This window comes from Spermophilus citellus, assembly GCF_964194105.1.
Source record: "Spermophilus citellus genome assembly, chromosome: 5".
Lineage (NCBI taxonomy): Eukaryota > Metazoa > Chordata > Mammalia > Rodentia > Sciuridae > Spermophilus > Spermophilus citellus.
Genome location: NC_138186.1, coordinates 114,872,978 through 114,886,011, shown reverse-complemented (window position 1 = coordinate 114,886,011; position 13,034 = coordinate 114,872,978). Strand labels below are relative to the sequence as shown.

Below are 13,034 nucleotides of genomic sequence, written 5' to 3'. Positions count from 1 at the left end.
GTCCTGTGTTTGAAGATGTGAGTCAGTTGAATTGCTCACCTCTGAGGCTTCTCACGGTCCTTGAGTAGCTGGGAAGGGCATTTGTGTGCATTCCAGGCATGCAGGAGCAGGACGGAGTGTGTGGATGCCTCTGTGAAGGGGCTGTAGACTGAGAGGTAGTGAAGAGGAAGACAGAGAGGGGAAGGGACAGAGAGGAAAGCCTGGCAGGAGCATCCAGGAACAGAGCAAGAAAGCTGGCTTTGGAGAGGGGGCTCACTGGGTGCCACACTGATTTGTCCTGGACTATGTCATGTTTGGAAAAGGAGTGTGGGTGGTCTTGGAAAGGAAAAGACACCAGAAGCTAAATGAAAAATGAAGCCAGGCTGGCAGCTGCATCCATGGCCTCCCTGACAACCTGTAATAGGCTTTTTTTTTTTTTTTTTTTTTTTTTTTTTTTTTTTTTTAGAGAGAGAGATGAGAGAGAGAGTGTGTGTGTTTTAATATTTATTTATTTTAGTTCTTGGCAGACACAACATCTTTGTTTTGTATGTGGTGCTGAGGATCGAACCTGGGCCGCACGCACGCCAGGCGAGCTACCACTTGAGCCACATCCCCAGCCCTGTAATAGGCTATTTGAATGTACGGTTTGTCCTTAAAGGCCCCTGTTTATGGAATTTATTGTACTTTTTACAATTAATTCTGTCTCTAGTTAGATTCTAACTCCACTCTGTCTCCTCTTAACAATATATTCTCTTTTGCCTGACACAGTGGCACAAACCTGTGATCCCAATGACTCTGGAGACTGAGGAAGGAAGATTGCAAGTTCAAGTTCAGCCTCTGCAATTTAGCAAGACCCTGCCTCAAAATGAACAGGGCTGCAGATGTAGCTCAGTAGTAGAGTACCTCCTGATTTCAATCCCCAGTACAAAAACATAGTAATAATAGTAATATATTAACTTTTGAAAAAAAAATTGGGTATATTGGTTCTTCAACTTAATAGCCTTTACATTTTTAAATCCTTGATTTTTGTCATCATATCCTCTGCACCCACCCCATCAAGCGTTACAGGATTCTGGGTTTGGGTTTTAGCCTTCCTGACAAGTTTGTTTGTGAACTTTTTTTTTAATCAGGAACAGCACTTTAAAAACACTTGTGACAAGTGTCCTGGTGATTATACAGACTTTGACGTAGATGTCCAGCACAGTTTTTACAGTTTTGTACCTCTCCTTTGTCAACACCTTTCAATCAGGCAGAGTAGCCTGTCTTCACGGTGGTGCTTTGTACTGAGTAGGTGTTTAACCAGGGCTCTTTTTATACCCAGGTGCTTTAAAATCTGATTCCTGAAAGAGTACATTTGCAGCCACCTATTTTGGTGTCTTAAATATTAATTATGTCTGTTGTAGGAATTTAGTTTTTTAGAGGCACTCTGGAACTGTTTCCCCTATGATCTCTTGTACTCATGGCATTCTTTCACTAAATTCCACCCCCCCACCCCTCACCCCCGCTGTAGTGAGGATTGAATCTAGTGATGGTCTTGAGTCGAGGTCTTGCTAAGTTGCTGAGGCTGGCCTCAAACTTGCAAAACTTAATTTTGCAGTGAATATTCCTCATGTAGAGTTCAGATTTCTAAAGCCATGCCTGTTACCCCTTTCCTAGATTCTAATACCAAAAGGATGTTACTTTAAAAAAGAGAGAGAGAGAGAGAGAGAAAACAAGATTGTAGTCACCTTTACACCAAATTATGTTGTCACAATTAAGCAAAAAGTACTTCTTTTATCTTCTGATACTTAAGATTGTCCATCAGGAACACCAAGAATTTGTCAACTACAGAATGCAGAATGGTAGTGTCAGCAGATGTTCAGAGGTTGAAGTGCCTTACCGCTGATGCATCTTGCCTTTCTTCCCACTTCCAGATCTCTCTTAGGGAAGCACCGTCCACTCCTACCACCTGGTTAGACTGGCTCCCATTTGTCTCCTTTTATCTGTCCATGTGTTTTCAACCATGAAAAAAACTTTAACATTCTGTTGTGGTCTCCGTTACTCTCTATTATACAGTTTCCTCAGAACAAGATCTACTCTATGTTCCAGATGAGAACATCTCTGTTTTCTCTAAGCTTTCTCCAAATCTATTCCAGTGTTGTAGATGGGAGCCCTCTGGGTGTGCAGAAATGAAACCCAGACTGTTTCACAAATCCACTGTGTGGGCTGGAGGTGTGGCTCAGTTACAGAGCTCTTCTCTGGGTTCTACCCCCAGCATAGTAACAATAACAACAAAAATTCACTGTGGACTCTTGCCCACGTCTTTTAAGCTCTCTCATCCCAGTATCCTCTCCTGCAAAATTAGGTGAGAAGATAAGATTTTGCTTAGGGTTTTCCCTAAGTCTTAGTCTTTCTCTGGTTTCCCTGGACAGAAGTAGCTGCTGCCTCCACTTCTTATAGCTACTTATAACCCATGCCAGGAACTTTTCTTTAATATTTTATTGTATTATGTTATTGATTGATTGATTGATTGATTGATTGCCAGGAATTGAACCCAGGGGCACTTCACATATTGGACCACAGCCCTTTTTATTTTGAGACAGGGTCTCACTAAATTGTTTAGGGTCTTGCTAATTTTTTTTTTTTTAAGAGAGAGTGAGAGAGAGACAGAGAGAGAGAGAATTTTAATATTTATTTTTTAGTTTTCGGCGGACACAACATCTTTGTTTGTATGTGGTGCTGAGGATTGAACCCAGGCCGCATGCATGCCAGGCAAGCACGCTACTGCTTGAGCCACATCCCCAGCCTAGGTCTTGCTAAATTTCTGATACTGGCCTCAAACTTGTGATCCTCCTGCCTCGGCCACCAGGCCAAGCTTCTTTAATATTTTAAAAAAACTTTTAGTTTTCAGATCCATATGATTTCCTTAAAAAGATCTCATTTATCACTCAAGAGGTATTTCATAAATGTTAAATAAAAACACACTTAACTTTAAGTACCTTGCATCCTTTTTTCTTTTTGTTAATATCTTTAATTGGATCCTCTAACGGGGGATTTGGACTTAATTTATTTTAAATGATACGGCACTTATACATTTTTCTGTTGATTTAATTAGAGATTTAATTTTATTAGTGCCCCAAATACTATCTCAAAGAAATAAAAAACAGACTTTCATATATATATATATATATATATTACATGTCCTATGGCTAAAGTGTTTTTCAAGTCATAAGAGCCAAAGTGAATATACCAGCACATTTAGCCACATCCCCACATGGAAAGCTCTATCAGTTTGGGCTTTTAGCAGCTAAAATGTAGGTAAACCCCAAAGTGGAAAGATATTGTTTTGTTTTAATTGTGGTTCCCCCCCCCCCAGCTATTAGAATCAAGGTCAAGGTCATGACTTCATTTCTTAATGTTCCACTTAACCCTCTCTGATTCTTCTTTCTGTCCCTTTTAACAGGTGGTACTGGGATATGGGATACAGCAACTATGTTTTTCCTTGTGTCTCCAGGCCCTCCAGTAAGCCCATGTCACAGAGGTGTCCAGTAAATGTTTATTGAATTGAATTTGATCATTGCAAAGACAACCAGTTGAAAGTGTGTTTAGACCATATAAACCCACGACAACTGTTTTAAAACACAGTAGCCAGGTGCATTAGCATATTCCTGTAGTCCCAGCTAGTTGGAGGCTGAGGAAGGAGGATTGCTTGAGCCCAGAAGTTCAAGACCACATAGCAATATCCATCTCTAGAAAAAAATATATACAGAGGGCTGGGGTTGTAATTCAGTGGTAGAGCACTTGCCTAGCATATGTAAGGTGCTGGGTTTGATTCTCAGTACCACACATAAATAATTAAAATAAAGGTTCATCAATAAGTAAAAAAAAATTTTTTTTAATTATGTGTATGTACACATACACACACACACACACACATTTCAATACATATATTGAAATGACCTGAGAAGCATTTTTCAGGTTTTGTTGACTCCATCTCTAGGGGTGGGGGCCTAGGCATCTGTATTTTAAAGTTCCCCCAGTGAGTCTCATGGTCAGCCAAGTTTACGAACTCTAGCTTAATTTTTTTTCATTACATTTGCAAAGGACAAGATCATTATCTTCAATATATTCAAGATAGACCTATTACTTATTCTAGTTAGCAGTAAAATGAATTTGTTTATTTGTTTTATCTAAAGGATTTCCTTTGAGCCAATAGTTTTACATTTACTGGGTGGAATGTTGACAGATATCAGTGAGGAATAGCACCTTTTGTGAAGGATTAGATTACAAGTGAGTGTGGAGTGAGCACTTTACTCCTGGGAGCTATCAGGCCCTTGGGATACAAAGCCCTGTGAGTCTGCTTTTGTGGATTTGAGTATGGGCTGAAGTAAAATAGTCATTATTCAAGAGAAATGTTTTTTAGGACTTGAGAAACTGATGTTCTCCTGGCTGCTGTTTTGCACTAATCTGAATTATCCTTCATCATAGAATCAGATTTTTGAGGAGGTGCTGAGGATAAAACCCAGGGCTTTGAGCATGCTAGGCAGGCACTCTACCACTGAGCTACACCCCCAGCCTCTCATCATAAGATTAAATACCCTATTAGCCACCATCAAATATTCAGTTAAGTTGGGCACAGTGGTGTTCTCTATAATCCTAGCAACTCAGGACACTGAAGCAGGAGGATTGTAAAATCGAGCCCAGACCTCAGCAATGTAGCAAGACCTTCATGTAACTAGTAAGACACTGTTTCAAATTTTTAAAACAGAAAAAGGAGCCAGGCATGGTGATTCACACCTATAATCCCAGTGGTTCTGGAGGCTGAGGCAGAAAGATTGAGAGTTCAAAGCCAGCCTCAGCAATTTAGCAAGGCCCTAGGCAACTCAGAGAGACCCTATCTCTAAACAAACTACAAAAAGGGCTGGGGGGTGTGGCTCAGGGGTTAAGCTCCGCTGGGTTTATCCCCACTACCAAAAAGAAGAAAAAAAAAAAAGAATTAGTGATATAGCTCACTGGTAAAGCACCCCTAAATTCAATCTCCTGTACTAAAAAACAATAATAATAAATACACACACACACACACACACACACACCCCTAGCATATACAGATATATTCAATTGATCCAGATTGAATTAAGTTCATAGAGGAACAAACTAAATGAAATAATCAGAGAAATGTAAATCATCCTGCAACACAGCCTGGTTCTTTAAAAATGACAATGTCATAACAGAATAAAAGAGATTAAAGTGTTTTTGCAAACAAATGTGCAAACTGGGATTAATCATGGCTTGAAAAAAATGGTTAAAAATTTTTTGGAAACAAATTGAGGATATTTGTATAGGGACTATATTAAATAATAGAGAATTCTCTTTTTTTTGGGGGGTGGGTATTGGGGACTGAATCCAGGGGCATTTTACCATTGAGCTAGATTCCCAGCTACCCCCACCCCCAGCCCTTTTTAAAAAAAATTTTTTTGAGACAGGGTCCTGCCAGATTGTTTAGTGCATCGCTAAGTTACTGAGGCTGGCCTCAAACTTGAGATCCTCCTACCTCAGCCTCCCCTGTTGCTGGAATTACAGGTGTGTGCCACCATGCCCAGCAGTTCTCTAACTTTCCCAGTTAACTTTCTTAGTTGTGATAATAGTATTGTGATTGTATAGGAGAATGTTATCTTAGAAGATAACAAGTCAAAAAAAGGATGAAGCATCCTACACCCAGTGATATGCCCAAACCAAGTCCTAACAACTCAGAGCCAATCAGCCTTCATCATAGAATCAAGTTTTTGAGCAGGTACTGTTGTTAAAGATCCAAGAATTTTGTGATCCCTAGACCCTGGCAGATTGAAATCAGAGAATGGAAATCTGCAAATATACAACTAGGGCTTCCCCCACCACTATACTCCTGAGAACTAACTTACCAGCATACCACTTTCTGCACCTTATTTTCAAATGGTCCAGAGGCACATACATACATGCAGTTAGAACAGCAATGACAAATCTTAACAACTGTTAGTGGCATGGTAATGCACACCTGGAATTCCGGCTACTTGAGAGGCTAAGTCAGGAAATTTGTAAGTTCAAGTCCAGCCTGGGCAACTTAGCAAGATTTCGTCTAACATAAAAAGGGCTGGGAATGTAGCTCAGTGGTAGAGTGTTTTTCTAGCATGGCAAGGCCCTGGGTTCGGTCCTCAGTATGGCAAATAATAACAATGTAACCATGGTTGAGTCTAGGTGGAAGATACATGGTTTTTCATTGTATTAGTTCAGGAGTCAGCAGACCTTTTCTGTACACGCCAAAATGTAAATATCTTTGGTTTTGTAGGCCATACAGTCTGCAGCAGTAGCTCAATTCTACAGCTCTGCCCCATAGCACAAAAGTAGCCATAGACAGTACATATTATAGACATCGTTATGTTCCAGCCAAACTTTATATGCTAAAACAGGGGACCAAATTTAACCCAGGGCTATAATCTTACATCTTTTCTGTTCTTTTAAAATACTTTATACTAAAAATTAGAAGAAAACAAAAGTACAAATATCTTAGTCTGGTTTTCAGAACTTTCCTGGGTCCCCTGACACTTAGCCCTGGAAGCTATGCCTCACTAATGTGTTTTCATTTTCTGGACACTCTGCACTCTTTGGTCTCCTCTGTGCCCTTGCTCAGGCTGTTTTCTTCCCATATCTGTTTATTAACATTCATGCCTGAAACCACACTCTGCAAGTCTTTCTTTTTTTTTTTTTTTTTTTAAAGAGAGAGTGAGAGAGGAGAGAGAGAGAGAGAGAGAATTTTTAATATTTATTTTTTAGTTCTCGGCGGACACAACATCTTTGTTGGTATGTGGTGCTGAGGATCGAACCCGGGTCGCACGCATGCCAGGCGAGCGCGCTACCGCTTGAGCCACATCCCCAGCCCCTCTGCAAGTCTTTCTAAGAGTCTCCCAGCTAAAGTCAATCCCTCATTCTTCTCAACAGCTTAGTACAACCTTGGTTTGCTGCTTTTCATAGTTTGCCCTTCATTGGTTCTGGATCCATAAACTAGAGAAGGATCATTCTACTAGTACTTTACAAATAGTAGGTGCTCGATTAGTACTTGCAATTTGAGCATCTAGTAATCTAGTAATGCAGATGTCCTCATGCTTACAGGTACTAACCTAGAAGTGTAGAATAGAAGAGAATGTTGGATTTTCCAATTTAGATTTGGCATGCATTCTGCTGTCATATATATCAAATTAGAATTAAAAAAAAATTAAAAATAAATAAATACTATGTAAAAAAAATACCCTAAGTACATGTATGAAGACACAAATGGTTGTGAATATACTTTGTATGCAACCAGAGATCGGAAAAATTGTGCTCTACAGATGTGTAGTATGAATTGTCATGCATTCTGATGTCATATATAACAAATTAGGATTTAAAAATTTTAAAAAAAATAAATACTATGAATAAAAATAGATTTGGGGAGATTAAAGAAAATGAAAATAGGGGAGTGTCCTATCTATCTGTCTCTCTTATCTATCTATGTCCAGGACTGCTCTGATCCAAGTCCAGCTACCTTTGAGGCTATTGGGTATCAAGTCAAAATAATCTTGATCTGAGTGGATTCAATGGCTTTCTTGGCCATAGCTAAGGGCTTGGAGGGAGAACTAAGTCTCCTGAGCATCTGCAGTGATTTAGACACTCTCAAGCACTCTGTGCTCTCATGTACCCTATTCCCAACAATCCTACAAAAAACCTGATATTATCCTAATTTAGAACTAAGAGCAGTGAAGTGGCTTCCATCAGATTGTAAAGCTGGAATGTGAATTTGAATCTTGCTGCCCCTGCTACCCAACACCATTTTAGTACCTCCATGCATTCAGTGATTGGCAAGAGACCAGAGAAACCCAAGCTGGAATAGCCTCAGAATTCATATGCAGTTGAAATATCTGTGGAGTGCTAGGAACCTGGGGTTTAGTATTAAGTGCCTTTGGATGAGGCATCAGCTTTGCCACTCTCCATCTATGATCTTAAGTCACTGAGTTTCTCTAGACCTCTGTTCTCTTGACTGTATAATTAGAGGAATAAACCAGCATATTTCTTTTTTGTTCATGTTTAATGCATTATGCAGTAAGTAACATAAAACCTCATAAAGAGTAGATAAATGAATAGAAAATTGAAATACAATACTGTATAATAAGGCTGCACTCCAGATATGTCCAGGGTACTCTGGAATCCAAGAGGAAGAGCAACACCTAGCTCCTCAGGGCCACCATGGTAGCTGAGTATATTCCACCCAGGTAGAATTTGGGGAGCTGAGGGGGTGGAGGAGGGCAGTCCCAGGGGAGATGATAGGTGAGAACTGCAACTAGATGCCCTAAATACATGATGAAAGGGTACAGGGGAGGATATTGAAGCTAGGCTAGAACAAGATTGGGGAAGAGATGTCACTGCCTCCTGAAAAAGCTTGGACTTTTAAGGCAGTGGAGGGTTTTAAGCAAGGTCATATTTGTATTTTATAAATCTCTTGGCAGTGTGCCATGTCGGATGGGGTTCAGGGGTGCAGAACTAGTGGTAGGAAGACTCTCTAGGAGGTGACTGCAAAAAATAGCCCAGGCAAGGGATGATGAGAGCCTGAACTAATGTAGTGGCAATAGGAAGGAAGCGTAAAGCATAAATCTGAGAGCTCCAAGGGAGAAGGACCGGCTAGGACTTATTGACTGTATCAGTGAAAATGGCTTCAGATGATCTCATAGTCTCGGTGGCTTAAGACAACAAAGCTGGGTCTCTTATCCACACTACATGTCCATTTCAGACAGAAGAGGCCCATGGTTTAATCACTCAGGATTCAGGCTAAGAAACAACTCCAAGTGCCAGAAGGAGAGCCCTAAAGGGACTCTCCTAGACAATTCAACACTACAGCCCAGAAGTGACACGCATCATCATCCACTACTAGACTAGAATTTATCTCCTGGCCTCACCCAGTCTGTGAAGGCCAGAGAGTTCAGTCATAGTGAGAAACCCCAGAATTGCCCTTGATCTGGGGACCCAGGAGGACTCCCGTTCCTTACCTGGGGAATGAGGTAGACATTGGAGATGGAAATGGGGCAGAGGAAAGTAGACAGACCAAATAGTTGAATTCTCTCCATCTGTAAAGTGTAACCATTTCATTGGTCTTTTTTTGTGATCAGAGAGAGGGATTGGAGTGAACTTCACCTGTCAGCAAGAGTTAATCATTTACAAAGGTTGTGTTGGTTAATTCTTCCCAAATAAAATTTTTCATCTTTTTTGTTTTGTTTTGGAGACTGGGGATGGGCCCAGGCACTCTACCACTGAGCTACACCCCCAGCCCTTTTTATTTTTTGAGACAGGGTCTAAGTTGCTGAGGCTGGCCTGAAACTTTTGGTCCTCTCATCTCAGCTTAAGTTACTACGATTACAGGCAAGTGCCGCTGTCCCCAACTCGTTGAAGTTGTCACATTCAGTCTAATAACATGTGTCGTTCTTGAATTTTCATATGGTCTATTGTGTTCACATATGGTGTTAAAAAGAAAGTTATGAACCAAGATGTTAGTGAAGGCTTCCTCACATAAGAATAGCAGTCGTGGAATTCAAAATCCCAGGGATGTAAATGCCCTCCGCCTTTGTGACTTCGCTCCCAGCCTGGCACATTTCAGCGTATCCAAGGGCGGGAGAGGAGGAGGTGTAATTAGGCTGATTGGAGCCTATTGTGCTGCTCTGCGGCGCGGACAGGAGCAGCCTCGGGGAGTGTTAGTGCCTCAGGATCACTGGGGAATGATGTCCTCTTTCCTCAAAATAACGGAGCAGAAATACTGAAGCTACACTGTTTCTCCCCTTCTTTGTTTTTCCAACAACCCCCCCCCCAAATTAATTGTGATCCTTATCCCGAACCCTAAAAACTGACTTTTATTGTGCATTTGTTTCTTAACAGTTGCGAGAAACAATCAAAGCTGGCAAAGGTGTGACTTCAGCTATTGACCTGTGTCGTTACCATGGAAACAAGGCACTGGAGGCCCTGGAGAGCTTCCCTCCCTCGGAGGCCAGATCGGCTTTAGAAAACATTGTGTTTGCTGTGACCAGATTTTCATGACACCAAATTAAAAAGACCCTATTGTTCCTTAGCTGAAAAACCTAGGGAATGAGGTGATTGGAAGAGCTTTTGTGAGGAAATATCTAAACGTGTTTATGACTTTAAAATATACACATTTTCCCCCTTCCTTTTATCACATTGCTAAAATGAATACCGCCTTCATTTTGGAACTGCTACAAACAAAATTAGAAGGAAAAAAAAAGGTCAAGCAGTTTTCACTTGTCAAGCCAGAAGCACACTTGAGGCTGCAGCAGCAGAAATAATTAATGAGATTCGCTCCTGTGACCTCAGCAAATGGACAGGAAATAAGTCCTTATTGATTGGACCAAGCCACGGATGGCGCCAGGGCGGTGGCCTGTGGTTTTCCTTCTAGAGAGGACAGAGCAAGCTGGAAGCTGCAGGTGTCAAGAGAAACACTCTGGATCCCAGCCAGGAAGGACTGTCAAATCAGAAACCACTGACCCATCTGTCAAAAATGGAGAAGAGTTCCGTGAATTAAGAAAAAATATGCTTTCTTTGTCATCTTGCAATTATGTCTCTATTTATAGATACAATATGAATATTTCCTGCATCATGGTTTTTATAAGATTGGGGGTAGGAGGGAAATTGCTGAAAAAGTTGCCAAATATTTAAAGTAGGAGATTAAATGTTATCTTGATATATTAGAAATTGTCTGTTTTTCTTTCTTGAACATCAAATTATTTTCAAACACATCTCAAAGATCCAAACTTTTTTTTTAATGAAAAATGAGTTTTTCACCAAGTAAAATATATGCATTTGTAATACTTTGGTTTAGACAATACCTTTAATTTTTACAAATTTGGAGAATGTAATTGTTATATTAGGGAGTTCATTGGTAAGCATGTTCTTTTACCCTCATAATGTCAAATTGAACCACAGACTTCCAATTATAGAAAGAACATAAGCAATCTCGCAAGCCTGCAATAGGACGCTGTCTCTGTGTGGTTCACAGGAGATGATTTTTGTGGTTTGCACGCATGCAATGTGAGAACACCGTTGACAAGAAGGCTGAGTTTACATAAATGATCTGGACTGAGACTCAGCTACCTTTCTTCCTCATGTGGTGTAATTACAGCCCCTATCTGGAGACAGCGAGCACAGCAAACAGATTTGATTACCTACTTCACTCAAACACTAAGGGAAGTTATTTTAGTTAAATTCCTCCCCCTCAACACCCAAAAGTTTGATCCCTGCCCAGCATGTGGCATGCAATGAACAGAAAATGTAAGGCTACCGAGGTTAAGATATTATTTTATGAAATATTTTAAGTGGACTTAAAATATTTTAATTGTGTGGTTTCTACTGCTGCAATCTAAGGCCTATAGATTGTGAGTAGCATGCTCCACTCTCCTGTTTGAACTGTCTTTTCTCACTGAGTTGGCTTAATTAGTAACTACAGCTACCATGCTTTAGATGAGACTGGGTTTTAATCATTAACTGTGCCAGAGAGGAGGAGTGCCTTCCTGTTAGATGCACAGGAACCTCAGGGAGCTGCAGGTTCCAGGAAGCAGATGGACAGGTACTGCAGTGCACAAGGCAGGACCCTGGGGCTTCTCCAATTCTGGCTTAGATCTGGTATGCTGTATATCGAACAAGTCACTTCCCTCTCAGCCTCAACTGCCTCTTCTGTAAAATTGGATTTTGTGAGATAATTTATGAAGTCCCTTCCAGATTTGTTTTATTTTCTAGAAGTTTACCATTTAAGATTGTCTCGATAGCAAACATGCTGAAAGAGATTCATGGAGGAGGAAAAGCAACTTGCAAAGAGAAGCTCTGAGGAAATGCAGAAAGCTTCCCCTTACATGACATGCCCCTAGACTCTTGTGTTTCAACACTCACCTTTCTCCTCTCTTGGGGACCTTTCCTACCTCCTGTTCCATTCCGTTTACTTTGCCATCTGGACTTCTAAGCTCCTGGATGCCTGAGAGCAGCAGGCCCACCTTACAGAGCTCTGCCTTTGCCTCCAGGGGTGCCTTTCTCCTCAGGTCACACTCAGCAGTTTTCACTTCCTCAGCATCTTGGCAAGTGTTTGTTTGTTTGTTTGTTTGTTGTAGGACAAACCCACATGCTAGGCAAGCACTCTACCACTGAGCTACATCCCCAGCCTTTTAAATTTTTTTTTAAATATTTATTTTTTTTTTAGTTTTCGGCAGACCCAACATCTTTGTTGGTATGTGGTGCTGAGGATCGAACCTGGGCCGCACGCATGCCAGGCGAGCGCGCTACCGCTTGAGCCACATCCCCAGCCCCTTAAATTTTATTTTGAGGCAGGGTCTCACTAAATTGCCCAGGCCAGCCTCAAACTTCTGATCCTCCCACCTCAGCCTCCGTAGTCACTGGGATTGCAGGCTGTGTAAAAGGCCCTGCTCTTTTTTTTTTTTTTTCCTTTTTAAATATTCGGTGGACACATCATCTTTATTTTATTTTTAAGTGGTGCTGAGGATCGAACCCAGCGCCCTGGGCATGCCAGGCGAGCACGCTACCGCTTGAGCCACATCCCCAGCCCAGCGCCTGTTCTTGACAAGCTTTTTTAAAAGCTTACATCATGTTGACAAATCTACTCTAGAGTATGAAATGCCGATAGCCTTCCTCCATGCACATTCTTTTTTTTTTTTTTTTTTTTTTTTGAGAGATAGAATTTTTTGACATTTACTTTTTAATTTTCGGCGGACACAACATCATCTTTGTTGGTATGTGGTGCTGAGGATCGAACCCGGGCCGCACGCATGCCAGGCGAGCGCGCTACCGCTTGAGCCACATCCCCAGCCCGCTCCATGCACATTCTTAAAGTATATTTATTTATTAGCTCACACCAAGTTTTTATAATTTCAGACACCTCTAAGGAGAAATTTTAGGTACCAAGACATTGCTTAATCATACCTCTCAACCTACTGCCTGGGTATGACTTAGTGGAGATAATGAATAGAGAGAGTCAATGGCTCTCCAATGCCTCCTTTACCTCAGCT

The 13,034-nt window shown here is 41.0% G+C and overlaps 1 protein-coding gene across 2 annotated transcripts in view; it reads left to right on the top strand.

The window, feature by feature from the left end:
* PDSS2 (decaprenyl diphosphate synthase subunit 2) overlaps positions 1 to 10,709 on the top strand; it is a 263,309-nt gene extending 252,600 nt beyond the window's left edge. For both annotated transcript variants that reach the window (XM_081296557.1, XM_081296558.1), the window contains one exon: positions 9,889 to 10,709. In XM_081296557.1, the coding sequence (XP_081152683.1) occupies positions 9,889 to 10,047 (159 nt within the window). In that variant the 3' untranslated portion in view covers positions 10,048 to 10,709. The remainder of the gene's footprint in view (positions 1 to 9,888) is intronic.
* The last annotated feature ends 2,325 nt before the right edge of the window (positions 10,710 to 13,034 follow it).